This window comes from Pygocentrus nattereri, chromosome 7 (assembly GCF_015220715.1).
Source record: "Pygocentrus nattereri isolate fPygNat1 chromosome 7, fPygNat1.pri, whole genome shotgun sequence".
NCBI classification, from domain to species: Eukaryota; Metazoa; Chordata; class Actinopteri; order Characiformes; family Serrasalmidae; genus Pygocentrus; species Pygocentrus nattereri.
In genome coordinates, this window is record NC_051217.1 from 19,640,872 (window position 1) to 19,668,332 (window position 27,461).

At 40.2% G+C, this 27,461-nt stretch overlaps 1 protein-coding gene across 1 annotated transcript; it reads right to left on the reverse strand.

The window, feature by feature from the left end:
* Nucleotides 1–6,223: 6,223 nt before the first annotated feature.
* pex16 (peroxisomal biogenesis factor 16) lies at nucleotides 6,224–23,488 on the reverse strand. Its single transcript, XM_017708027.1, has 11 exons — nucleotides 23,285–23,488; nucleotides 21,076–21,111; nucleotides 15,459–15,535; nucleotides 12,799–12,932; nucleotides 10,577–10,677; nucleotides 9,604–9,684; nucleotides 9,356–9,505; nucleotides 7,973–8,045; nucleotides 7,697–7,819; nucleotides 6,667–6,731; nucleotides 6,224–6,552 (listed from the first exon to the last, which is right to left on the reverse strand). Exons 1-11 carry the CDS (start codon nucleotides 23,409–23,411, stop codon nucleotides 6,494–6,496), a joined length of 1,026 nt encoding a protein of 341 aa, XP_017563516.1. The 5' UTR covers nucleotides 23,412–23,488; the 3' UTR covers nucleotides 6,224–6,493.
* Nucleotides 23,489–27,461: the final 3,973 nt, after the last annotated feature.

Below are 27,461 nucleotides of genomic sequence, written 5' to 3' on the forward strand. Positions count from 1 at the left end.
CCTACAACACATTCCAAAGAATTTGGGACAGGGGCAACAAAAGACTGGGAAAGTTGAGGAATGCTCAAAAAAAACACCATTCCACAGGTGAGCAGGTTAATTGGAAACAGGTGAGTGTCATGATTGGGTATAAAGGGAGCATCCCTGAAAGGCTCAGTTGTTTACAAGCAAGGATGGGGCGAGGTTCACCACTTTGTGAACAACCGCGTGAGCAAATAGTCCGACAGATTAAGAACAACGTTTCTCAATGTGCAATTGCAAGGAATTTAGGGATTTCATCATCTACAGTCCGTAATATGATCAAAAGATTCGGAGAATCTGGAGAAATCTCTGCAAGTAAGCGGCAAGGCAGAAAACCAACATTGAATGCGCCCTCAGACGGCACTGCTTTAAAAACCGACATCATTCTGTAACGGATATTACCACATGGGCTCAGGAACACTTCAGAAAACCATTGTCAGTGAACACTGCTCCATCTACAAGTGCGATTTAAAACTCTGCCATGCAAAGTGAAAGCCACATAACAACACCGAGAAACACCGCCAGCTTCTCTGGGCCCAAGCTCATCTGAGATGGACTGACGCAAAGTGGAAAAGTGTCCTGTGGTCTGACGAGTCCAAAATTTAAATTGTTTTTGGAAATCATGGATGTCGTGTCCTCTGGGCCAAAGAGGAAAAGGACTGTCCGGATTGTTATCAGTGCAAAGTTCAAAAGCCATCATCTCTGATGGTGTGGGGGTGTGTTAATGCCCATGGCATGGGTAACTTGCACATCTGTGAAGGCACCATTAATGCTGAAAGGTAGATACAGGTTTTGGAGCAACATATGCTGCCATCCAAGCAACGTCTTTTTCAGGGACGTCCTGCTTATTTCAGCAAGACAATGCCAAGCGATATTTGCACCTGTTATGACAGCGTTGCGTCATTATGAAGTGCAAAATATGAAAACGGAGACCCCGGACTGTTGAGCAGCTGAAGTTGTACATCAAGCAAGAATGGGAAAGAATTCCACCTACAAAGCTTCAGCAATTAGTGTCCTCAGTTCCCAAACGCTTATTGAGTGAGAAAGGAAAGGTGATGTAACACAGTGGTAAACATGCCCCTGTCCCAACTTCTTTGGAATGTGTTGCAGGCATCATATGAGTGAATATTTGCAAAAACAATAAAATTTATCCATTTGAACATTGAATATCTTGTCTTTGTAGTGTAGTGTATTCAACTGAATATAGGTTGAAAAGTATTTGCAAAGCATCATATTCTGTTTTTATTTATGTTTTACACAACGTCCCAACTTCATTGCAATTGGGGTCGTACATCACTCTCAGTTCCAGTCCAGAGTCGGTCGATGAGAGGCCATGAGGTACAGTAGTTAAAGTGGGCTATTTTACATCCATTTGGTACGGAGTCCCGCTGATGACATCCTGTATAAATAAAAAATAAGGTGTGGCCACGCATTATTAACACGTGGGAACGAGATGATTGAGTCGTGGCCATGACTTACTAAGGCATGGGAACGAGATCACAGCTTACAGTCATGGCCACACATTGGGATCTCGTTCCCACGCGTTAATAAGGCATTCTGTTAAAAGACTGGTTTAGCAAGAGAGACACTGGAGGATTTTCACCTAAAATGAGTTCATGAAGTGAGCCTTGATATAAAAATAATAACAGGACATCAGAGCCAGAATTAACCTTTTAGTACTTTTGCTTTCGATACGTACATTTGAAGGCAAATACTTCAGTACTTTTACTCAAGTGGAGGTCTAAAGGGAGGAACTTCTACGTTTACTGGAGGAATATTTTACCTCTACTTTAACTCAAGTACATGATCTGTGTACTTTGTCCACCACTGCTAGCAGACAATCATTAGCTTACAATTAAAACAGCCCACTTTAGTTACTGGCATACTGCCAGTAAGGGACAAAGGGACATCAAAACTTCTGATCCTCAGTGAATCCAACATTTTCATTAAGTCTTTAATCCTCTGTAATCTTTGCCATCATTTCAAGTCAAACATCTCTTGTTGACGTCCCAGCTGTTTTGTAGAGGAGATTTTATAGAACCATGTCCACATGTAGGCCTGTATTTTCATTTCTGTTTACTGTCAGTGCAAATGAGAAGGCTTTAGCACAGCGGTATGCAAACAGTGTTCGCTGCTTCCACAGACAGGAACTGAAGGGAAGGGGGTTAAACTTGTTTTTTAGTCTAATTTTAGTCTCCAGCGTTCCATTCATTTATCATCAGGCAAAGACGTGCTCTTGGTGACTGTGCTTTAAAGAACCAAGAGAGCGGAGATGCGTTTAGGGTTCATGTTTATAAGTATCAACAGTATCTTTCCATTTATGTGCAGTGCAAAGATGCTAAATTTTAAATTAGACTTTAAATTACAGACCGCAGTCGAGTGCGCACTACTTATTTTCTCATTCTCGTTTTCCGTTTTGATAAAGCGACCCCGTCTGATCTCCGTCTGCTTCGGCAGGAAAAAGATCTGAGGGAGTAAATCACTTTTCTCATCACTGGCTGATTTATTAAATGCATAAAGTCATGTACAAAAATCCACCATCCATTTCTCACATTGGATTTCATTAGAGACTCGGTTTTTTATTCCTTTTTTGACACACCCTGATTAAAATTACTAAAGGTTTGCATTTGTACATTCACATACAGTGTTGTCTGGCATTCCTCCAGTCAGTTTTACTTAATTACACAAAAACAAGCTTTCATTTCACACAGTGAAAAATAGCCAAGTCATTAATTCATTGCTTATAGTGCTGGTTTATGTTAGTCCTACAGACCATTAAAGTTGTGTGTCATTCTGTAGGTGGCGTCATGCCCATATTAGGAATTCAGTGCCTAAGCTGGATTTCTCCATGGAGAAAATGAATGGGATTTCCCAAAATCACCACTACAGCACACTGCTTTGTTTAAACGCGAAGATTTTTGCCAATCCCATTAAATACATTCTGATTAAAGATTTAGACTGAAATGTTTATCTGATCACTCTACTCAACAATCTGATGGAAAATCTCCAGTTACATCAGAGCCAGTTTATGAGGAGCCTGGCCACTTCCTATTTCCCCTGTTATATCAAATACAGGACTGCTAAACAGCAGAGGGCACCCTTGAGGGAGTCTTCAACGAATGGGAGTAAATAGAGCTCACTGGCTAAAAACTAAAAGTTAACAGTTTCTAATCACTCGCCCAGAACGTTTCTTTAATTTTAGAATGTAGAAGGATGCATTCCACTAAAAAAACAAAGAAAACTTATAAACCTATATATTTGCATCTTTCTACTTTATACAGGTTTTGGTTGGAAGAAAGCTGGCATTCCTGTTAATGTGCTGATCGATACTGTTGAGTGCTGATTGGCTGGCGAGCAGAGCAGCTCACAGGCTTTTCGTGTTCACAGTCATCATGGACGTTAAAAGCTCTTAAAAATATAACAGCAGTGTTGAAATGTTTTTTGCTGTTCTGTGTTAAGAAAATTACTTATTTTACATTAAAAATGTTTAAGCATTTACGAACTGATTTTGATCAAATGCTCTATATCGACCCGTTCATTTTGGACTCACTCGGGAGCACCCTCTAGCATTTGAGAAACCCGGAAGACACTGCAGAGCAGTAATTCTCTGGTTACATGTGCACTATGAGTAATCCAATACAAAATGACGAGCATTTGTAGAGTACCACTTAAAGTAGACGTTACCGTGACAGTCCGTGACTACCATGACAGAGTGAGATGAGCAGCAGTGAGCAGTGCTTGTGTTTGTAATTGTTTTAAAATGATGTCAGACTCAGGAAAACGTCCTTCACATGTCCTTATTAAAGAAGGCAGAGAGGAAGACGTTGTGTTCTGAGACACATAAGCTGGATGTCTGTCCCACCGACTTTTAAAGCTCAGAGCATAAACTTAGTCTCCTCTGCAGACCAGTTTATGCTCCGCCATGTTGAACAATATAAACTCTCATTATGACGCACATGAAGAACGGACTTAAACTTTCCGATAGGGAATGTAATCAGATACAGGTGTTTACACAGTTATTATTCTTCTATTTAACGGTTTATTTACAGGATTACCCACCTCGTTCAGTCGGATAGCAATTATATTCTGAAAAGCCTCAATTAGCCGAGACCATTCCGACTGAGGTGTATACATGCACAAATTTTATTCCGATTGAGCTATTAGTCTGACTATTAAGGTGCATATAAATGTGGCTACTACTCTGGTACATACAAAAAGGTTTCCATATCCGATCTGAACATTTTTCCACTGGATCCTCTGATTTATGAGGTTGTTTAGAAGTCAAGATATGACCATCGCTACGTCTGCGCTAATAGCAATCTTCCACTTCTGCACAGTGAAGTAAGGCTACTAGTAAACTTCAACCCTACTATTCAACATCACCAGCTGCTGCTAATGCATTCATCTACTATCATAACACCTGAACTACTGCACTGGACAAAGCTTGCTGGCGTGTTTGAGGTATTTTTGTGTACTTGCCTATCTTATGGTGTCAGTTCAGTGTTAGCAAAATGCATATTTCATCTCCTTAACAACCTGATAACTCAGAGGATTGAGAGATATCCAGTGAAAAAATGTATGTAGGATAAAAATAGTGTTTGGACCCATTTTTGTAAACCACAGAGTGAGTTTTCAAAAATTCCATTAATTTTTCTCTGAGAAGTCCAACTGGTTGTTTCCGGTATACGTATGACACCACCTACAGAATGATGACACTGTTGGGGTCTACTGGGGTCTTTTACAATGACAGTATACCAACTGAGCTCTTGTATCAGCTAGAGTTCGGGTTTTGTGCCACATTACTGCATCAGTCAGAAAAATCACTGAATACATCAGTCATTTTCAATCACTACTCTGATGAATGAATCTAAAGTGGAATTCCACTGAGTTTTCAAAATTTCTGCATAAATGGTTAAAATGTAAACACAGTCATTGAGAGTAGTCTAATGCGAAATGCACCATTCCAGAGAAACATACCAATTCAGAATTTCTCAAAGCAGTGGCAATAGGAACCGGATGTTTTTAAACAGAATTTACCTGAGTTTAATCTCTTGGTTATGAATGCACTGCCTGATGCCAGAGACATTATTCAAAACTATTTTTAAAACAAAGTTTTGTCTAAAATTGTATATTTTAAAAAAACATTCATGGTAGAGGGGCACACGCAGAGCGTCATAGTGTAATACTTCTCAAAAAAAAAAAATTTCCCCAAATATGGTAGAAATTTGTTACCAGCATCAGCATAACATAAAAACTGTGTAGGTTCACTGGCTGTTTTGGACAGTGAACTGAACAGTCATATTTGTGTTGTAGACATGGTGACCCCTGGTTCCTATCACCACCACTGTATGTCAGTAAGGCCCAATCCCATTTCACCCCTCGCCCCTACCACTTAGCACTTAGCCCTCTGTTTTGCGCGTTCACGTCTAGGGTTAGGGTGTCCCAATTCTTGTTGAGATAGAGGGGAGAGAGTTTCAAAGTATTATGATAATTTTATTCATAACAAGCACAAAAAATTGCTAATAGCATGCTAATGTCTCGGTAGCTAGCTAGCTACATCACCTGTTCCACCTTAAATAGTCCAGCAGTTCTGACACTTGAAGCACCAGAATGTAACTGCTGCTCCATTTAAGGTGGAATGGAAAATCTGAGAATCTGGTGAATATCTGACTTCAGCTTCATATCACCAAAGAATTAGTGGTGTGCAATAAAAAATAATTGCCCCCCTCTTTGAAGGCATATGATGCCCTAAATGTAACTAAAGCCCAGCAGTGAGGAGCTGAACTTTTCCCTTCTCTGTTGTCACTGCAGACAGGCAGGGTCGCCTACAGAGCAGAGCTAGTAGCTGTTAATGAAGTAATGCTCTTTTTTATTTGAGGGCCCCAACTCCGTTCCAAGGGGTTAGGGTGACACTCGAAAAGAAGGGGTAGGGGTAGAAAGAAGAAATGGGACTGGGCCTTTGTTTCTCTACAATTAACTATTTCACATCAAACCACACTGCATGTCTTTGTTAATATTCCTGTGACAAACATGCAGACAGTTTCAAAATAAGTCAGTGGAATAACTCTTTAAAAGGACTAAATCTAAAGGAAAAGCATGGAATTTATGGGTGGCACAGAAAGAAAATGAGGATAGCTACTATTCAACAAATGAGGGGAAAAAAAGGCTCAAATGCATGAATGCTGAAACAAAACAAACCCGAGCAAAAGAGAATAATTATTTACTGGATCAATATCAGTGCAATTTCTGGAAAATGGTCATTCAATCATACTTGCTAAGCAAACCGAAACAATTGTGTACCCAGTCACCAAGCAGAGTGGAGCACAATCTGCCTTCCACAGCGGCTGCACCTTATTTTCAGCACTCAGATTATCGCAGTGATGTTCTGGCACAGGTATGTGGCTTTTAAGCAGAGTTAAGGGCTCCTGCATGTGGGCTGGTCCTCATGACCTTCAGCGTTTGCTCTTCAACATCAGCCCCAGTTATAAAAGTAGATCTTCTGCCAGATAGGTAGGTATTCCATCAGTGGCCCTGAGCACAGAGGAAATGGACATAATTATGACATTACTGAGATCAGAACAGCAAGGGTGCTTTCCTGTATGCACCAAAGAGAAAAATGGAATAAATGGAATAGATTTTGCTTACGTGCAACCAAGCCAACTCCGGGAACGTAGTCGGCCAAGAAACGGAGAAGGAAAAGGATCTTCGTTCTGTGATGGCAAAGAAAGAGTAAGCAAAAGATGCTCCCAAAAAAGTTCAATTGAGAGCAATTATTCCTTCATGTGGAACGAAATTGCAAATTTTAACCTTTGAATGTACTCGTCTTTAAGTAATGTGAGCTCCTATCGATAATAAGGCATGTTCAGTTAACCAGTTCTAGTACTGGAGCATCTCTGCCTGGACATTTATTGTTTCAGAGCAGGAGAATTATGGAAATACGCAGGGCATCAGTACTTCAAGACAAGGACCATGCTTTAACTGACTTAGGACATCAGCATAACAACCTCTAGAGGATATGGATGTTGCTTAAGTCTCCTAAAGGGGTGGCAGAACCAGTGCTGAGTCAAGCTGGGTTCAAGAAGTTCAATGTCTTTGGTGCTAGCTGAAATCTATTTACAGGGGAATTTCTAAAATTGTTAAATCATTGTCAAAGTAATTTAAATCATTATTAATCATAAATAAGGGTTTCTCAAATCATTTAAATCAGGGGTATTTAATTAAAAGTCAATAGAATTTCCTCAAGCAAAGGTCCGGAACATCAATGTCTAACTTGCATCATGATTCAGCGTCATATAGTGTAAACTGAAGTAGCCAAGTAGATATATCAACAACATATGTAGTTGACAACCGAATGTCAAATCAAAGTGCAATTAGGTTAAGTGTGGTTCCTTGTAGACGATGTATTAACTTATTTTTCCTGTAGAGGAGGTATTAACTTATTTTTACTGTAAAGGATGTATTAACTTATTTTTCCTGTAGAGGATGTATTAACTTATTTTTCCCTGTAAAGGATGTATAAACTTATTTTTACTGTAGAGGATGTATTAACTTATTTTTACTTAGTGAATCAACATAATCAACCTGTAATTTGACGGAGGATGTTCAGATATCAGCATGCACTGTGTACTTGCATTTAGTAGTTCACTGTCTAAAGGGCTGTTGATGGAAGACTTACTCAGAGTATCTGTCATAGAAAGGTGAGCGGAGCAGGTAGTACAGAAGGAGGAAGGCTCTTCTCCTCATCTCCGCCTTCTCTCTGTGGTTCAGCGGCTTTGTGGTGTCACTCAACAGACTGAAACTGGCCAAAAATGAAACACAGTAACTCAGATTTAAGCACTGTGTTGGCATGTGTGCTCACACAGATAGAGAAACAAATGGATAAGGACAGAGATCGATGGAGAACTTCACCTAAAAACTCACTCTAAATGCCCATACAGAAAGATTTCTCTACCTGGTTATCTCCAGCAGACCAGAGATGAGCCAAGGCTTCCAGGACCGTCTGCCACACAGCCCCAGACAGGCCACTGAGAGCACACAGCATCAAGGAGAACACAGTTACAGCATCTTTCTTAGCGGCAAAATGAAACTTTAGCCATCTTGGAGATCCGGGAGCTGGCAATATGACAATACGTTATCATTATGCTAAATAACAGTATGCATTTCTAAATATACGACAGATATCATCTATACTTCTAGAACATAATATCATGAAAAAGAGATTTAGATCAAATTTAAAGAGTCTGTAAACAATAACAACAACAACATCCACCAGTGCAAACTGCATGGTAATAAGAAACTGACTGGATGTCGGCCTATTATGATTTAATTTACTTAATTGATTTCTTTTACAATTGCTTGATTCATCTTAGGTTAAATACCTTTATTTTTGCAAATGATTTATTAAAAAGGCAATAATAATAATAATTATTATTATTATTATTGTGGTTCTTCATGACATTATGGTATTAGTGTTTTGTTGATACTTGTCAATTCCAACTTCAGAAAATGGAAATACTGCAATATATTTATCATAAAAATGTCTTTTGTGACATGATGCTACATTTTTTTTGTCTTTCAATCTTTCAAGCTGTCTGACACAATAATCAAGGACATAATATTTTGCAAACGCACATGCTTTTAAAGTATTAAAGTGTGGGGAACACCAATGTAAAATAACAAAAAAATTTATTATACTAAACTTAAGTAAAACGTGAATAATAATAAAAAAAACTGTTTACTTCAGTTGCTTAAAAAATGCTGTTCTGAGAATTTTATGCCTGTGACTATATTCTAATGGAAAGAATATATTCAGTCAGTCGTGTGTCCACTAAAAGAACAGATGAACGGACAACAGGCAGACAAATGAGTTTGCTTGATAGGTCAGTTATGTGTACTAGGTGAGCTTTCGCTTGGTGGTTAGCTGTTTATTTATTTAAAGTTTCTCTGGCTTGAACAGAGACAGAGCGCAGGGGTACAAAGTATTGTTTATACTGTGTGGATGGGCCAAACCACATCAGTCTTGATGGAAAGGTGATGGATGGGAGGCTACAACTCAGTGGGAGTGAGATAATGAAGCCTTGGCCACAGTTACTAAGGCAAGATCTCGTCCCCATGCCTTACTTAGTCATAGCAATGTTTTAGGATCTCATTCCCACGCCTTACTAAGTCATGGCCACACATTAGGATCTTGTTCCCACACATTAATACAGCATAGCCATGCATTATTTTTTATTTATACAGGATGTCACCAGCAGGTCTCCATGAGATTTAGGTTCTCTGGGGGTTTTAACAGGTTTTAGACCTATTAGCATGCTGATCAGCAGCAGGAGGATACAGTGCACGAGAGGTCGAGAGATGTACAGCGACTCTGCAATAGTCTCCTGCAGACCCAGAGGGGTGGGACTGGACTGCAGCTCCTCCTCCTGATGCCTCCTTTTCCTCTCTCTGTTAGGAACACCCCACAGGCGAGCATGTAGTGAAGGCGCTAAACAAAGAAAGCAGAGTGAGTTTGATAAATTGTGGTCCAAGAATAAAAATCACTGAAAAACTGCACTTTTACTGGGACATACTGCAATGCCTTACCACTTCCCAAGGGTCGCATCACTCTTCCTGAGCGCTGTCCTATGAAAGTGGCATCCTCCTCTACCTCCTGACCATCCTGGTCTGATGGAGGAGAAGCATATGTAAGCAATCTCTCCCATGTCGCACACACAATGGTACAAAACCTAATTAACTTACAGCAGTAGTTCAGTGAAAAATCTACTACTATGCAATTTCCTTCTAAATGTAGCTGATCAGCATGAAGACATGATAGGTGTGAAGTTTGCTTCTTTATTTTCGCACTGGTGTTACAAAGCTCATGTAGCTACCATGTAATGTAAGCTTATACACCACCAGATAGAATGCTGCTAACTGCATGCCTGTATCATCACACACTTGCCTCAAACTGTGTTGTTAATCTTAATAGACTTGCTTATGTGGTTTTTGACACTGCATTCATTATGGCAACATTTAAAATAAAATTAAAAAAGTGAGATTATTTAACAAGTACACAAGCTATGTTTCCAAGGAATTACTGCATAAATTGTCATAAAGAGCTGGTTGAGCTGTTTCCACTTAGACAAGGCTGTAGTCTGTTCTGTACATCTCTGTTCATATGAGCTAAAAAGTGACAGCATTTATTTTAAAAATGCTCTCGTCTCCTCATCAGTGCAGCACTACCTCCACCATGCTGTTTGTGTTTGTATATGTTTGCTGTAAGAGGTATGTGAGGGAAATGTGTCATGACACTGAATTTATACATAAATTTGTTATTTTTCTTGAAAAAAAAATCCTTCCAATGTTTTTGGGGACCAACAAATTATTTATTTGCTAAAAGTTCAACAAAAGGGAATAAAATATTATTTACAATTTCTGCTCCACAGCCCAATTCAACAAACGTTCTTAAGTCTTAAATCATTTTTTGTAGAAATGTTTTGGATAGAAGTGTAGCTGCAGTCTGAGGCAAGTGTGAGATCATTTACACAGTGCTAAATTCACCTGAATGATTTCTTACCATTGTTATACAGCTGTGAGTCTCTGTCCAGTGGAATTATGGGAGGTGAAGTCTGGATGCCTGACTTATACCAGAAGAGCAGCAGGAGGCGGAGGATGGCTCTGTGTATGTTCATAAGGTGGACAATAAGACCTCGGCATTAGAGCTGTCCAAGACTGCACGACTGAAACCAGCCTGAATCAGAGTATATAGCCTATATTCACTCTTAATACACAATCAGAATTTCAGGTAAATTTATGTTTATTTTGTTTATATTATTATCATGATAAATGATGTGACATTACACCACATTATATTTTTATAAGCATACTGTGAATATCGTCAGTATATAACAAACACTGACCAACTGCATGTTTCACTGCAAGAGGGCAGAATTAGTCCTGTTTAAATGGATTTAATCCAGCGTGGATGATGGTACACAAAGAATAGTAAGTAGTTAGCACCCTAAAGGCCCATATCCTACATTTTTCCTGCTTTTTATTTAGGTGACATCTGTGTGATACCAAAACTTTAAGTTAAATATTCATGTGATCATTTTTCAACCACTTCTTCACTTAGAATTTAACAAGCTGTTTTTGTTAGTGTCTTTAAGCCTGATATATGTAAATGACCTCTCTTCTAATTGGCTGTCCTCATTTAAAAAGTAGTCCAAGCTGAACACTCCTAACTTCAGCTTGAATGGGCAGGGCTAAACTACTGCAGACTGAATAGGCAGATGTATGTACATAATTTGGTTTCCATATATGGACTGAAGAGTCCATTTTAAAACTTCAGCTGTGTTCATGTATTACATAAAACTTGTTTCAAAAAAAGTGAGGAAAATTAGTTTTTCCATAATTTGGAAATATTTAACCTCTTATGCACCAGGGTATATTTTGGTTTGTTCATCTGAATTTATGTGACCAAATCTTAAGGCAAATTATTCAGTAACTGCATGAAATAATTACAACTTTTAAATTTTAAGTTAGTAATCAAATTAATGGAACATGTTTTATGATCTACACATATTGCTATATGCTTACAATTTACTGCTGAAAAGCCAAAAACCTCTGACGCTCTTTGTATTATTTTATAAAAATAATCTTTACAGAGCGGATCACTGAAGAAGTCTGTTTATAGTTTATAGGCCAGATTTGTGGAAAAATGAGTCAACTTTCAGTAGAATTATTTTTATTATACTTAATATTATTATACTTGTAATTTTAAACCCTTATAATAAAAGGGTAATAACATCTATTTGACTGGAAAGCAGACAGTTTCAGCCTCATACGACACCCAGCTTCTGAATGTAGTTTATGAAAGTTATGAAGAATATGACAAAAAGCATTTTGGAACCACCGGTGGTCTCAAGGAGGCTAATACAGCACATTTTTACAATACACAATATGCATCATATGCAAATGAGGCATAACATTATACCTCCTTGTTTCTACACTTACTCTCCATTTTATCAGCTTCACTTACTGTATAGGAGCACTTTGTAGTTCTACAGTTACAGACTGTAGTCCATCTGTTTCTCTGATACTTTGTTAGCCCCCTTTTCCCCATGTTCTTCAGTGGTCAGGACCTCCATGGACAACACACACTAACACACCTCCACCACATCACTGTTGCTGCAGTGCTGAGAATGATCCACCACCCAAATAGTACCTGCTCTGTGGGGGTCCATGGGGGTCCTGACCACTGAAGAACAGGGTAAAAGGGGGCTAACAAAGTATCAGAGAAACAGATGGACTACAGTCTGTAACTGTAGAACTACAAAGTGCTCCTATACAGTAAGTGGAGCAGATAAAGTGGACAGTGAGCATAGAAACAAGCAGGTGGTCATAATGTTTATCATGATGTGTATATTCTGTTTATCTAAGGCCTGATCAGTTGGAAGAAGCAAAAACTTCCCAGCAAGGTCACATTTAATAAAAAAAAAAAAAAAAAAAAAAAAAAAAAAGAGTTTTATTAAATGATATATTTCACACTCTGCTCTGCAATTAAACAGGACTAATTATGCTCTCTTTTTGTAACTTGCAGTCAGTGTTCTTTTAGTAGACAACATTCACAGATGAGCATACTGTGCTACTAATGATAAAACATTGTCATATTGCCCATTCCTACAACAAAGAAATTAGAACTGAAATAGGCCATAAAAATTCATGATTGGTGCACCCCTACTGCTACTGGTGATATTATCCAGGCTGCTGCTGCTTCTTCAGAGATAAGGTTCTTACTTTGCAATCTGAATAAGCACAATGACGAGCCAGCGTCCAGTCTCCCCCCACAACTTGGTGGCCCCCATTTCTGTGAAGACTTCCACATACTCCAGCACAGACAGCCATGTCAAAAGCCTCTGCTGGGAGAGAGACTAACACAGTACACACACACACACATGTATCATTCTGTAGGTCAAACAGTGGTGATACAGACTGATCTGCACCACCATAAACACAATATAAACTCAAGCATTCTCAGCAGAGCTCTATTTATGTCCGTGTGAAAGGAGCCCAGGGTCATGAATCCTGTCTTATTCCCTCCCCACCTAGAGCCGAGTGCCACTTTTATTGCACCACTGAAAGCGCCTCAGTCTCTAAATGTGTTTTTCTGAACACTCGGGTGGGGAAACTCCAAGATAAATCTGTCTCTCTGGCACAAAAATAAGGAAATAAGAAGGTCTTGTACACCGTGTGCTTCAAAACACTCACAATATGTTAGATTTGAACAGTATAATGGAAACACAGTTGCTCAGAGCTGAATATCAACATTCAAAACCTTTATAGTACTACATCAATACTACCAGGTAAAGGTGGGCAATATGGCTAAAAATGTATATTACAATACTTCAAGAGATTTTTACAATACATAATATGGATCATAATATTTAGAGATTTAATAAGCTGGAAGAAAAGTAAAACTCGTTGTGCCACATATAAACTAATAATAATAATAAGCACACTACAATTTTTACAATCTGCACTACAGTAAATGCAATTAAACAGGCCTAATTATTTTATAGTTAAACATATACTTAGTTTTCTCTACTGATGATATGCACATTATGCTCAGAAGCATAATGAAACATATAACATTTATCACGATAACGATAAAATACCGTCATATTGTTCACCCCTCCCACCAGAAACGATAAAATGTCCATGTCATTCAATATCAAATATCACTACCTATTTGGTCTTTGGAGCCAATACGCATTCTTGTTCTCAAATCTAGACGGCTGATTGGCTGTATGTCATTAATATGTATATTACTGTATTGTTTTATTGTATTGATATGTATTTGTCATTTTATTGTATTGATATGTATGTCATTAATGTCAGCATTTCATAATTCGTCTGTAATCACTCTTAATGACTCTGAATGACTTAAAACAGAACAATAAAATAAAAAGCCTGGAGATGAGACAGGGTGTGTGGAGTCATACATAATCATTTCAATGGATTATGGTTCAGTTATGTTCCCTGACTAAAGGTACTGAGATGTAGGCTTGAGGGAACCACTCCAGTGACAAGAGGGGGACTGCCCCAGTGACAGTTTAGTGCCCTTTTTTTCTGAGTGTGTATGCTACATGGTGCCAGAGCTTTTCGTGCACTGTGCCATAGCATTTAACCAGCTGCAGTAGTCTTTTCTATGCTTCCTTATGTATACTCTGACCAAAGCATAAGATGCAGGTTATGCACTTCACACCTCTGACGGGTTTAGACATGCCATGCTCCTTCAGGTTTTCAATTAATAATATTAGAGACAAGCTATTTTGCAAATTAAAGGTCCTAATTTACCATTCTATTTATTACATTTTAAAGAATATTGCTGTTGCACTAAAATGTTCTCAGAAATAAAGATACAAAACTGTCACTGGGGCAGGACCCTCAAGTGTACATGTCAGTACCTTTAGTCAGGGAACATAACTGAACCATCCACTGAAATGATATTTTCGAAGCTGTACTGACTCTACATACCCCGTCTCGCCTCCAGGCCTTTTATTGTTTTGTTTTAAAACATTAGATTATGACAAGGTACAAATACCTACTCTTCACATGGAATAAACATATTTGGTGGACCTTAAGGCCACCGTTGTACCTTTGAGGGAACATTTATATTGTTTGTACCTCAATGAATGAAAAATGTACTTGCAAAGTACCTGCTAACGGTGTATCTCTAACATGGTAACTTTACAGAAGAAGCACAAAATGTTCTTAGCCTTACTGTAAATTTATAAAAAGTTTATTGTTCCTTTAATATTTCCCCAATGTAAAAGGCAGCTGGTATGTTCACTAGCTTTAATAGGTCTTGATAAGTATATCAAAGCTTTAGTTTCGTACAAACGTAAGCCAAAGCTATTAGCGTACTGAAGATTAAAGACAATTTAAGATGCCCAAAATCCACACTTTACCCTGATTTTACTAACAGCACATTCAGTATCTCTTCCTATGTGATGCTCCAGGATCCTCAATAATAAGCCTATTAGACAGCAAAGACAATACTGCATATTACATATTGAGATGAAAGCGTGGTCAGTTGTTTTTCCCGTTTTGTCTCTTTAGCTGGGGACAGACCGTTCCTTTCAAAATCTCAAAACATGCCCCCGTCTCAGCAACTTTATATGTGTTACCATGCCAACAACACACCATTGCTTTCCATCAGTGGCTTATATAAGTGGACTGATAGAGATATATGGGAGAAAGGGAGAGAAAGCGAGCAGGTGAGGAAGAGAGAGAGAGAGAGAGAGAACATTAGAAACTGAAGGTTAGGCAACAGGATACAGTGGTTTAAAGACAGAGATCAAGGGACTGCGTCAGCCCTGCAGTATGCCTGGGCGTGTGAGGTGTAACAGTGGGAGGAGAACAGACTGAGTAAGAAACATCCTCTGAAAAATTACCACCGGCAGTGTCCTAGACAGCCCCTTCCTTAGAATGCCATCGTTTAGCAGCACCAACAAGTTGGAGGCCGAATACACTGTGAAAGAAAACAGACAATGAAGTGAAAAGTCATTATGGTAGATTACTACAGAATTACTTACACCACCATTCACAAGTTTTCAATAATAGAAAATCAATCGGCTTGTAGACATGTGTATGAAATGATTCTAATATGTTTGTGCACTTGTTAAACCGCTCATGTGTAGTAAGTAATTAGTAAGACACTAGGAAGCTGTTAATGGAAACAAAGAAATGCTACACGTGTCCAGAATGATGAACAGAATTGCGGATGAGTCTAAAATGACAGAGGAAGCTGAACATCATCGAGAATAAAGCTATAAAAAAAATGATCCAGAATTCACCATATTTGGAGAATGCAAATAAGTAAATAAATAAGTAAATGTAAATTAAATATAAGTAGAAAATTAGTGTATTATTCATCATTTCACTCACTTCTTGTTCACAGACTCCTTGAAATATTGAATAAAAGATCTAAAACAGCTTTTGGTGAATACATTTTCAATAAAGAATATGGCGCTTCTGAACATTTATATGGTAATGTATATCATACAATAATACAATGATTAAAAATGTATTATACAAGTATATACTTCATATTCAACTTATTATATAACTAACATACTCAATGTTAGGGGTGAGGGAAAAATTGATTCTTGGACGATTCTTGTAGCCTGTAGCTCAGCTATAGCTGCTTTTTTGCATCACCAGCTAGAAACCTTTCCACAAAAGCAGAAAGTTTTCTTGTAAAATGTCTCACGATATTCTACTTTTTACGAGGCTGAAATCAGTTTCTCGTTCTGTCCCGTTCCACCTTAAATGGTGCATGAGGCACCAGAATGTAACCGCTATTCCATTTAAGGTGGAACGGGAAAATTCAAACAAGAGGGTGAAGAATGAGAAATTGACTTCAAGGTCACGTTTTTTTTTTTAGTGTTTCTTGTACAGATCGAATGCATCAGGAAAACAGCTGGAGTGATTATAAACACAAATCAGTCCATTCGTCTCCAAATTATGGATGTTAAATCTTTCTCTTCGCCTTTTTGTTAGCTACTAGCTGAACCAGCGTTTAAGATCATTTGTTAAAACTGTTGATGGATCAGCAGAGCTTTATTTTCCTGAAAAGGAGGATTAGTTTAATTTGACCTGGAAATCTAATTCTGCTGTGGAGCCACAACAGGGCATTACAAGAGCCGCGGGTTGCCGACCCTTGAGTGTATGGAAGCACTTTGGCTACTGTGAAGTTGAGGGGGGAAACCATATTACATGTTTCCACCCGTTTTCTGCCTGGTTGTTGTAGTGGCTGCCAACTAGCAGACCATCGATCAAGCAATGTCAAAACTTCCACCAAAGTCAGACGAAGCAAACTACAAACTCAAAGTTGCAACTATTATTGCCAAGGATTTGCATCCATACTCTGTCTTTGAGAGGCTTTTGTGCTATGCCGACATACAGCGTCCCGTCTCGAAGATATTTTACTGACACAGCAACCACTAAAGAAAACAGTAGGATAGCTGTAATGTGCTGCATGGACACCCACTGCTACAGGATCTTATGTCATCGATACTGTGCAGTTTATCACAGATGAGTGGCAGGAGTGTCTCATGTGCTCCAAACAAGAGCAGTGAATGAGAGCCATCCAGTTCACTTAACACATCCCTTCCATTTGATTTATTAATAAAAGATATTGGATGTAAATTCATTATGGGTCTTTACAAATACTTTGCTTTAAAAGTTCCAAGTCCTCACACATTGAGAAATAAAATAAATCCTGTATAGAAAAAAAGACATCGATAATCGTTTTATAATCGCAGCCTCTGAATTGTAATCAAATCATGAAGTGGCTAGAGATTCCCGCCCCTACTAATAACATACTTGATTATATCAACATTCATGTTGATAAAAAAAATATTCATCCTTAAAAATAAAAAAAAAGAGATTTGGATGACTTCTATTGGTCTGTTAAATGTTCACAAAATGTAAAAAAAACAGCAAGTGTCTTCAATTTTTAAAAAAATATTTATTCTTACTTTTATACTGTTTCACCCTTATTATTATAACTGTCTTGAGTTGTGTGACTGCTATTGGCTGCTAATCCTGGGATCATTAAAGTATCTGTCAGTCTACCCTTTCAAAAAACTAAAGAAATGGAGTTTTGATACAACTGCATAACGGCTACACATAGCTGCTGTTTTCATATGTCAAAGCCTGATGTATCCATACATGCAAAACAACATGCAAATCAAGTGTGTTGAAGTTAACATATCCTCTACACAGATTTTATTGCACTGTTTCTATTTATTTTGCTGGGATTAACAGATTAAAAAATTAAGAAATAAAATATGCTCTAACCTTTGCACAAGCCATTTTTCCAATATTTTCAAGCTACACTATATCAGATTTGAGGATTTAGAGACCTCTCTGGAGGAAACATGTAACTGCATATAATATGCAGAATTACATTAAATGTAGGATGTGCTTTAAACCCCTTCCTTAAGTCTGATGATCATGAGCAGGTTCAGTCAAAACGTGGTGAAGGATGTGTCTTCAAAGGATGCGAATGAATTATCTGCCACTATCATCATGTCTTCATCAGTATAATGTTGATTTTGCATTTGAGACCTAAAGATCAACCAAAACCTTCTTTCTGAGTCTCTTATATGCAGCTACACACGCTCATCATATTTTAGCCTGTTTTTTTCTCCTGACTCTTCTAATATTGAATGCTATTTCATTCAATATTAGCAAAAAAAAAAAAAAAAAAACCTACGCAGTGCTGATTTAAATTCAGCAAATAAACAGTGATTGGGCATTAAGATGCACAGCAGTGTGTTCTCTGTAGAGGATGTAAAGGACTTATTTTTACTTAGAAAATCAACAAAACATATTTTGACCTCAGCAATCTTCAGTTGCACAGTTCTCTCTGATCTAAGACATTTTAGTCAACTCAGAACCTTCACAATGAGCTAAAGAGTAAAAACAGGCACAGGGAAAACATTAAACCAGGGGTGTCCAATCTTATCCACAAAGGATGTTTCCATTCTGTGTGTCCTTGCTCAACATCATCTTCCACTGCCCAAGCTGCATATTCAAGAACACATATACCAATATATCGCTGCTGTCAGAAGAAAACCTCGTATCTCCATTTTTGTTGTTTTTCAGTTTTTGACGTAATCTAAAAATGCCTGTTGTAAATTTCATGGTGAAAGGACCAAAAGAAACAACCCAAAATTACTCGGAAATATGTCTGGTTCCATTGACTTACATTAAAAGAAAAGTAAGTTTTTTTCCTTCTCCTGTAAAGTTATCATTTTGGAGATAAACAAGGTTTTCTTCCAACAACAGCGATATACTAATATAACTAATATACAGATATACTACCACTATTTACCACCCTTCTGCACTTTCTATGCAAATAATACTGTATTTTGCACTTCTGGTTAGACGCTAACTGCATTTCATTGGCCCTGTACCTGCACAGTGAAGTTGAATCTAATCTACTCTAAACGGTTAAAGTACCCAGATGTGCTCTCGACCCATCCCAAATAGCGACAATGCATGATTTCACGACTCACCAACAAGAACAACCTGATGTGCCACCGTTCACTTCGGCTTCATCGCACCCGGCAGAGGATGCTCACCACAGCTGTATGTTTATAAATTCTGTTTTTTATGTAAACGTCGCACTTAACTACATAAAAAAATACAGCAAGAATTACATTACAGATGTCAAATAATGCCTAATCTGAATGTTCTGACTCTTCATCAGGACGAGGCTCTGTTTAGACTAACAGTGTGGGAAGTGTCTCAGTCATCTCTCCTCAACCTGGCTAACCTCTGGATCAGCGCTTCAGCTTGGCAAAGATGGCTGTAGCAGCAACTTTTCCCTCTCTATTTCTCCTCCTATTACTCTGTTTGTCCATTGACCCTAAAGTTAAACAGATTTATTCAAAATCCAGGTTTTTACTCAGTTTATCCTGCTGTTGGCTCATGAACATTTAAACAAAATTACCACCACTTTAAAGTCATAGCTGACAAACTGTTCACTGGTAAAGAAAAAGCAGTTATATTATATTGCTTTGCCATTTATACTGTACAAAACCGTCTGAGATTCTATGGTGAATATTTTTAATTTATCAGCTGCTAAACGGCAGCTTAACTCTGGTGAAATCAACTGCGCAGCAGCAAGTACACAGTACAGGTTTGCACTCAATATCTTGCGGTGCCAGACAAATTTTCAGTGTTGCCCATGGGAACAGGCGGGAAACCAGCCCACTGTAGGCAGGAGCGGGCCAAAGCACGCATGAAGAGAAATCACACAAATTAACGCTGGATCATTCTCAGCACTGCAGCAACACTGACTTGGTGGTGGTGTGTTAGTGTGTGTTGCACTGGTACAAGTGGATCAGACACAGCAGTACTGCTGGAGTTTATAAACACTGACCATTCACTGTTCAGTCCAGCAGTGACACTGAGGTGTGTAAAAACTCCAGCAGCACTGCTGTGTCTGATCCACTCGGACCAGCACAACACACACTAACACACCAGTGACAACACAGTGCTGAGAATGATCCACCACCCAAATAATACCTGCTCTGTGGTAGTCCTGAGTGTAGAAAAACAAGGAGGTTTTAATGTTATGGGTGTCTGTGTACGTGTGTGTGTGTGTGTGTGTGTGTGTGTGTGTGTGTGTATATTATATATATATATATACACATACACACACACACACACACACACACACACACACACATCAACACTATATATATATATATATATATATATATATATATATATATATATATATATATATATATATATATATATAAAATAAAAATGTTAAAGGGAATGAAGTCATTCTAAAGATGTTGGGAAGCAACAGAGCAGAGCAATGGCAGAGCCTTCAGTCCGACAGCCACAGCTGCCCAGCAAAACACCAAAAATAACCGCTCTGTGGTTTAATTCCTGCTTTGTGCTTACTGGGAATAAATGCTGATTGGTGAACAGTGAGCCTGTTGACCACGAATGCTGTGCTATTTCAGCAGAGTATAAGGTATATTGGATGTCAGTTCGCCTAGATGGAGCTGCGTGGGTGGGCGTGGGTCAAAACAATCTTGCGGGAGCACGACTGACAAAACAGTGCGGCGCAGATCTCTAGTACACAGCACATCTCAAACTCCTGTACATGTGTTCTCTGTCCTTGTGTTCTTGCAAGTTTGTTCATTCTAGCACGGTAACTTGTCAGACGTTCTTCCCAAGAACACAAGTCCGTTCTTCACATTGTTGGTTTTGAGTAACACCCATGAACCCTTGTTTGAAGACAGACAAATTAAGCAAGTGGAATCAGATGTGCTGCTGCTTGTTTGGAATGAAAAGCAACACCAGCAGCAACCATGGCCCTTTTGTGGATAAGACTGGACACTCCTGGGCTAAACTGTGCAGGAATCTGGCCCTCCAGGCCCAACTGTGGTCCTCTGCAGTACAGGCCACCTGCAGCTGCAGTTATGAATCTGCTATTTTTCTAACAGCTTAATGTTTGTGCAAGTAAGTCACTCTTACCCAGCTCTGAAAGTTCATGAGAGTCTGAAAAGCGACCTGCAAGAACAAAATAAACAATTAAAAATGAACCACAAGTGAGCAAAAGGTGATCTAAAACCATTTTCAAGAACATGCGTCTCTTACATCTTTTTAAATTAACATCAGTCTTTTTTAAAAATGGTTCTTCAAGGGTTGTAGATAAACCAGCCCTTTGACCAGAAGGTTGCCAGTTCAATCCCCAGAGCTGACAGTACGTGACTGGAGTGCCCTTGAGCAAGACACCTAACCCCCCACTGCTCCCAGGGAGCTGTGGATAGGGCTGCCCACCACACCTTTTACTGCACGGATGGATTCAACACGGAGGTGAAATTTCCCCTTTGTGGGACTAATAAGGGTCACTTAATCTTGATGAACACTCAAAGAAACCTTTGTATGAACCCACCCAGGCCAAACTGAACGGCCTGTGTACCCCCCCCTCCAAACTGAACGGGCTGTGTCCCCCCCCCCCTCCAAACTGAACGGGCTCTGTGTGTCCCCCTCCAATCTGAACAGGCTGTGTGTGCCCCCCCCCCCCCTCCCCCTCCAAACTGAACGGGCTGTGTGTGTGTGCCCCTCCAAACTGAACGGGCTGTGTGTGTCCCCCTCCAAACTGAACGGGCTGTGTGTGTGTCCCCCTCCAAACCGAATGGGCTCTGTGTGTACCCCCCCCCCCCCACCCTTCCAAACTGAACGGGCTGTGTGTGTCCCTTCCAAACCGAACGGGCTCTGTGTGTGACCCCCTCCAAACCGAACGGGCTCTGTGTGTGACCCCCTCCAAACCGAACGGGCTCTGTGTGTGACCCCCTCCAAACCGAACGGGCTCTGTGTGTGACCCCCTCCAAACCGAACGGGCTCTGTGTGTTCCCCCCCTCCAAACCGAACGGGCTCTGTGTGCCCCCCCCCCTCCAAACCGAACGGGCTCTGTGTGTCCCCCCCCCCTCCAAACCGAACGGGCTCTGTGTGTCTCCCCCTCCAAACCGAACGGGCTCTGTGTGTGTCCCCCTCCAAACCGAACGGGCTCTGTGTGTGTGTCCCCTCCAAACCGAACGGGCTCTGTGTGCCCCCCCCTCCAAACCGAACGGGCTCTGTGTGTGTCCCCCTCCAAACCGAACGGGCTCTGTGTGTCCCCCCCCTCCAAACCGAACGGGCTCTGTGTGCCCCCCCCTCCAAACCGAACGGGCTGTGTGTGTCCCCCTCCAAACCGAACGGGCTCTCTGTGTCCCCCCCTCCAAACCGAACGGGCTCTGTGTGTGTCCCCCTCCAAACTGAATGGGCTGTGTGTGTGTGTCCCCAAACGGAACGGGCTGTGTGTGTGTGTCCCCAAACGGAACGGGCTGTGTGTGTGTGTGTGTCCCCAAACTGAACGGGCTGTGTGTGTGTGTCCCCAAACGGAACGGGCTGTGTGTGTGTGTGTGTGTCCAAACTGAACGGGCTGTGTGTGTGTCCCCAAACTGAACGGGCTGTGTGTGTGTGTGTGTCCCCAAACTGAACGGGCTGTGTGTGTGTGTGTGTCCCCAAACTGAACGGGCTGTGTGTGTGTGTGTCCCCAAACTGAACGGGCTGTGTGTGTGTGTCCCCAAACTGAACGGGCTGTGTGTGTGTGTGTGTGTCCCCAAACTGAACGAGCTGTGTTTTGTGTGTGTGTCCCCAAACTGAACGGGCTGTGTGTGTGTGTGTGTGTGTGTGTGTCCCCAAACTGAACGAGCTGTGTGTGTGTGTGTGTCCCCAAACTGAACGGGCTGTGTGTGTGTGTGTGTCCCCAAACTGAACGGGCTGTGTGTGTGTGTGTGTGTGTCCCCAAACTGAACGGGCTGTGTGTGTGTGTGTGTGTGTCCAAACTGAACGGGCTGTGTGTGTGTGTGTGTGTGTCCAAACTGAACGGGCTGTGTGTGTGTGTGTGTCCCCAAACTGAACGGGCTGTGTGTGTGTGTGTCCCCAAACTGAACGGGCTGTGTGTGTGTCCCCAAACTGAACGAGCTGTGTGTGTGTGTGTGTCCCCAAACTGAACGGGCTGTGTGTGTGTGTGTGTGTCCCCAAACTGAACGGGCTGTGTGTGTGTGTGTGTGTCCCCAAACTGAACGGGCTGTGTGTGTGTGTGTCCCCAAACTGAACGGGCTGTGTGTGCCCCCTCCCCGCCGCTCAGCAGCAGGTCAGTAAGTCCGGCTCCTCCGTCTCTCCTCGTCTCTCCTACCTGCTATCAGGTAAGACAGGGTCCGCACGGCGCTCTCCGCCTGCGCCGCTGCGCCGGGGTGCCGCGTCACATAGTCCCGGTACCGGCCGTACAGACTGACCAGCTTCTCTGCGCAGATTCTGGACATTATATCAACTTTAAAAACACAAACACGCAAACACACCGAGCACAGCAGCCCGAGCGTGCACTTCCTGTGCGCAGAGAAACAACGTCCGGTTTCAGCCGCTTAAAGGGGCCGTGCACATTTTTTACTCTCAAATATTTCTTATCATTATCAAATGAAACAAACTTTGCAAAACACTACAGCTAAAACTGCAGTGAACGCAAAACACGCGTCAGAGTGATCATAAAAATATATAACAAAAAAGAGAGATGCATTAAAAACATACATACATAAGAAAGTAAACAAAAGAAATTACCATCATATGAAAATATTACATTTCACACATCTATTGTCAGTTTTTGGCTTTCTTATTGTCCCAGAGCTCATTTTAAAAATGAAATCAAATATGACCAGATTAATATGGGCATAGATCTGTGTAAACACATTCTTACATCAGTGAATTTACACATATAGCAAAACAAGAAATTTTGCAAATCCTTTATGAGTTAAAGCTTTTCAGTTTTATTGAAATCCTAAATGTTATTCTTCATTCTTTTTGTTTTTTTTCCTTAGATTTTCTTGAATTTCTTTGTGAAACATCACAAGTGTCCGACAGGCAGCACATTCATAACTATATATTTATGTAATAACGTTCCGTGAGGAGTTTTTAGAGGCATTAAACTCTTCAGACGTCTGGTTCCTATCATCACCATTGTGAACAATTCAGACTCCGTAAGTTTCTCTAGAGCACAGCATTTAACACCAAATCTCTCTGAATGACTCTGTTTACAGCTCAATGATTTAATTGTGCAGAATGTTTGGAAAATCTGAGAAATTCCCCTTTAAAGTCAACCTGAAATGAAAATGGACTACTATGTTTACTATGTTAGTCCATGACCCCTGGCCTATTGAGCAAAAATCATTGTGGTACATTATTCAGATGCCAACAGTCTTGCTTATCTGTGATCTTTGGTCAAAGTGTTGTGCCTTTGCTCACCACACCTTATGACATGTGGGTCTGTCACCAGGGTCAGGAAAAAATGACGTGTGTTTGTGTGTGATGGTCTGAGTGCGTGGTAGGATGCACATTGTATTTTATTATTATTTTTTATTTTTATTGTTTGTCAGAAACGGTGCAGTGTGAGCTACTGTACACTGTTAGAAATAAACGTACTATGCAGGTACATGATTCATTCATCAAGGTACAAACAATGTAATTGTTCTCTCAAAGGTACAGCAGTGGTTTTAAGGTCCAGTGGTGTACATTACATGAGTTTTTCCTAGTGGAAAAGTAGATATTCGTATGGTTAATAACCGAATGTTTTAAATCAGAACAGTAAAATAAAAGCCTGGAGACGAGACGGGGTGTGTGGAGTCAGTACAGCTTAGAAAATACCATTTCAGTGGATTATGGTTCAGTTATGATGCCTGACTAAAGGTACTGGGATGTACCCCTGAGTACCCCTGGGTAACCAAAGCCAAATTCTTTGTATGTGTAAGTATACCTGGCCAATAAAGCTTGATCTGATTCTGATTAATCAATAATCTCAGAGGAAGCCCCCCCCATTGTATGGATGGATTCTATGTAAAAGTAAAGAGAAATAACATTAGAGCTTTATGTTCCAGAGGCCAAATAATTCTCCTGGCCCTCATAACTGAACTCTCACCTGGTGCCTAAACTAACAATGAAGCCTTTTTTAAGATTCAGTGTTTGAGACAGAATTTTGTGCACTATATTTGAGGTGATATAAGGGAAATTTTAAGTAATCCTGTAAATGTGATTTATGTGATACAGCTTGTATGAATGGGGGGCGGTGGGCGGTGAGATTTATGCCTTTGTTTACAGAATGCAGTAACTGAAGCCCTTTGCACTGGTGACTTGGAAAGAGAAAGCAAAAGTGGTGTGGACAGACATAAATTATTGGGCAGCGCTGCGAAAAAGTGGATAGGCCAGGTTGTACAAAGATGAGAAAAAAAGAAAACAGCATACTTAAAAACACCAAGCCAAAACATCGTTGGCAAAAGTATACTGGCACAAATAGGCATGAAAAAACATTTATGGTTCATTCATGTCTTACCTGTGATGATTGATGGAAATTGGTAGAAAACAACATTTTTCAACATTTTAAAACCCCCGTTACATATTTTAAACACAACTACAGCTTCAGATTCATACACTGGTGTGCTGATAATGCAGCATAAAATGCTTCACTGCTTTTATATTTTTAAGAGCTTTTAAACTGCTGTAGAAAAAAGAAAATAAATAGCTACATTTTCTTTCTTTTTTTTTTTGTGAAATATGTCCGTCTATCTTCTAAAATTAAAGAAATTTTCTGGCCAAGTGATTATTTGAACTATTTTATCTTTTAGTTTTTAGCCGATGAGTTCCATTTACTCCCATTCATTGAGGACTCACTCATGGGTGCCCTCTGCTGTTTTGCAGTCCTGTTTTTGATATAATGAAGGAAATATAAAGTAGCCAGGCTCCACATAAACCGGCTCCCAATGGCGGCTCCCATTGCTGCTCTTCACAATAACAGTCCCCCGCAAAACAAAGCTCGAGCACATTCCCTGAACATGCGACAGCATGTCAGAGCAGTACACCACCAATAGTGTATTTGGTATTGACCCCAATTCCAATGAAGTTGGGACGTTGTGTAAAACATAAATAAAAACAGAATACGATGATTTGCAAATACTTTTCAACCTATATTGAATTGAATACACTACAAAGACAAGATATTTAATGTTCAAATGGATAAACTTTATTGTTTTTTACAAATATTCACTCATTTTGAAATTGATGCCTGCAACACGTTCCAAAGAAGTTGGGACAGGGGCATGTTTGCCACTGTGTTACATCACCTTTCCTTTTAACAACACTCAATAAGCGTTTGGGAACTGAGGACACTAATTGTTGAAGCTTTGTAGGTGGAATTCTTTCCCATTCTTGCTTGATGTACAACTTCAGTTGCTCAACAGTCCGGGGTCTCTGTTTTCATATTTTGTGCTTCGTATCGCGCCACACATTTTCAATTTGAGACAGGTCTGGACTGCAGGCAGGCCAGTCTAGTACCCGTAATCTTTTACTATGAAGCCACGCTGTTGTAACACGTGCAGAGTGTGGCTTGGCATTGTCTTGCTGAAATAAGCAGGGAAGTCCCTGAAAAAGACGCTGTTTGGATGGCAGCATATTTTGCTCCAAAACCTGTATGTACCTTTCAGCATTAATGGTGCCTTCACAGATGTGTACACAGAAGGTACCCATGCCATGGGCACTAACACACCCCCATACCATCAGAGATGCTGGCCTTTGAACTTTGCACTGATAACAATTCGGACAGTCCTTTTCCTCTTTGGCCCGGAGGACACAACGTCCATGATTTCCAAAAACAGTTTGAAATGTGGACTCACAGGACACTTTTCCACTTTGCGTCAGTCCATCTCAGATGAGCTCGGGCCCAGAGAAGCCGTCAGCGTGTCTGGGTGTTGCTGATATATGGCTTTCGCTTTGCATCGCAGAGTTTTAACTTGCACTTGTAGATGGAGCGACGAACTGTGTTCACTGACAGTGGTATTCTGAAGTGTTCCTGAGCCCATGTGGTAATATCCATTACAGAATGATGTCGGTTTTTAATGCAGTGCTGCCTGAGGGATCAAAGGTCACGGGCATTCAATGATGGTTTTCTGCCTTGCTGCTTACTTGCAGAGATTTCTCCAGATTCTCTGAATCTTTTGATATTATGGACTGTAGATGATGAAATCCCTAAATTCCTTTCAACTGCACGTTGGGAAACATTGTTCTTAAACTGTTGGACTATTTGCTCATGCAGTTGTTCACAAAGTGGTGAACCTTGCACCATTCTTGCTTGTGAACGACTGAGCCTTTCAGGGACGCTCACTTTATACCCAATCATGACACTCACCTGTTTCCAATTAACCTGTTCACCTGTGGAATGTTCCAAGCAGGTGTTTTTTGAGCATTCCTCAACTTTCCCAGTCTTTTGTTGCCCCTGTCCCAACTTCTTTGGAATGTGTTGCAGGCATCAAATTCAAAAAACAATAAAGGTTATC

Excerpts from the sequence above, each read along its gene's own strand:
- pex16 (XM_017708027.1), bottom strand. The coding sequence starts at position 23,411 with ATGTCCAGAATCTGCGCAGAGAAGCTGGTCAGTCTGTACGGCCGGTAC. Across the intron at positions 8,046-9,355 it reads CTCTCGACCTCTCGTGCACT|TGGCCTGTCTGGGGCTGTGT; the intron begins GTATCCTCCTGC and ends GTGTGCTCTCAG. Across the intron at positions 7,820-7,972 it reads GGTCTGCTGGAGATAACCAG|TTTCAGTCTGTTGAGTGACA; the intron begins GTAGAGAAATCT and ends ATTTTTGGCCAG.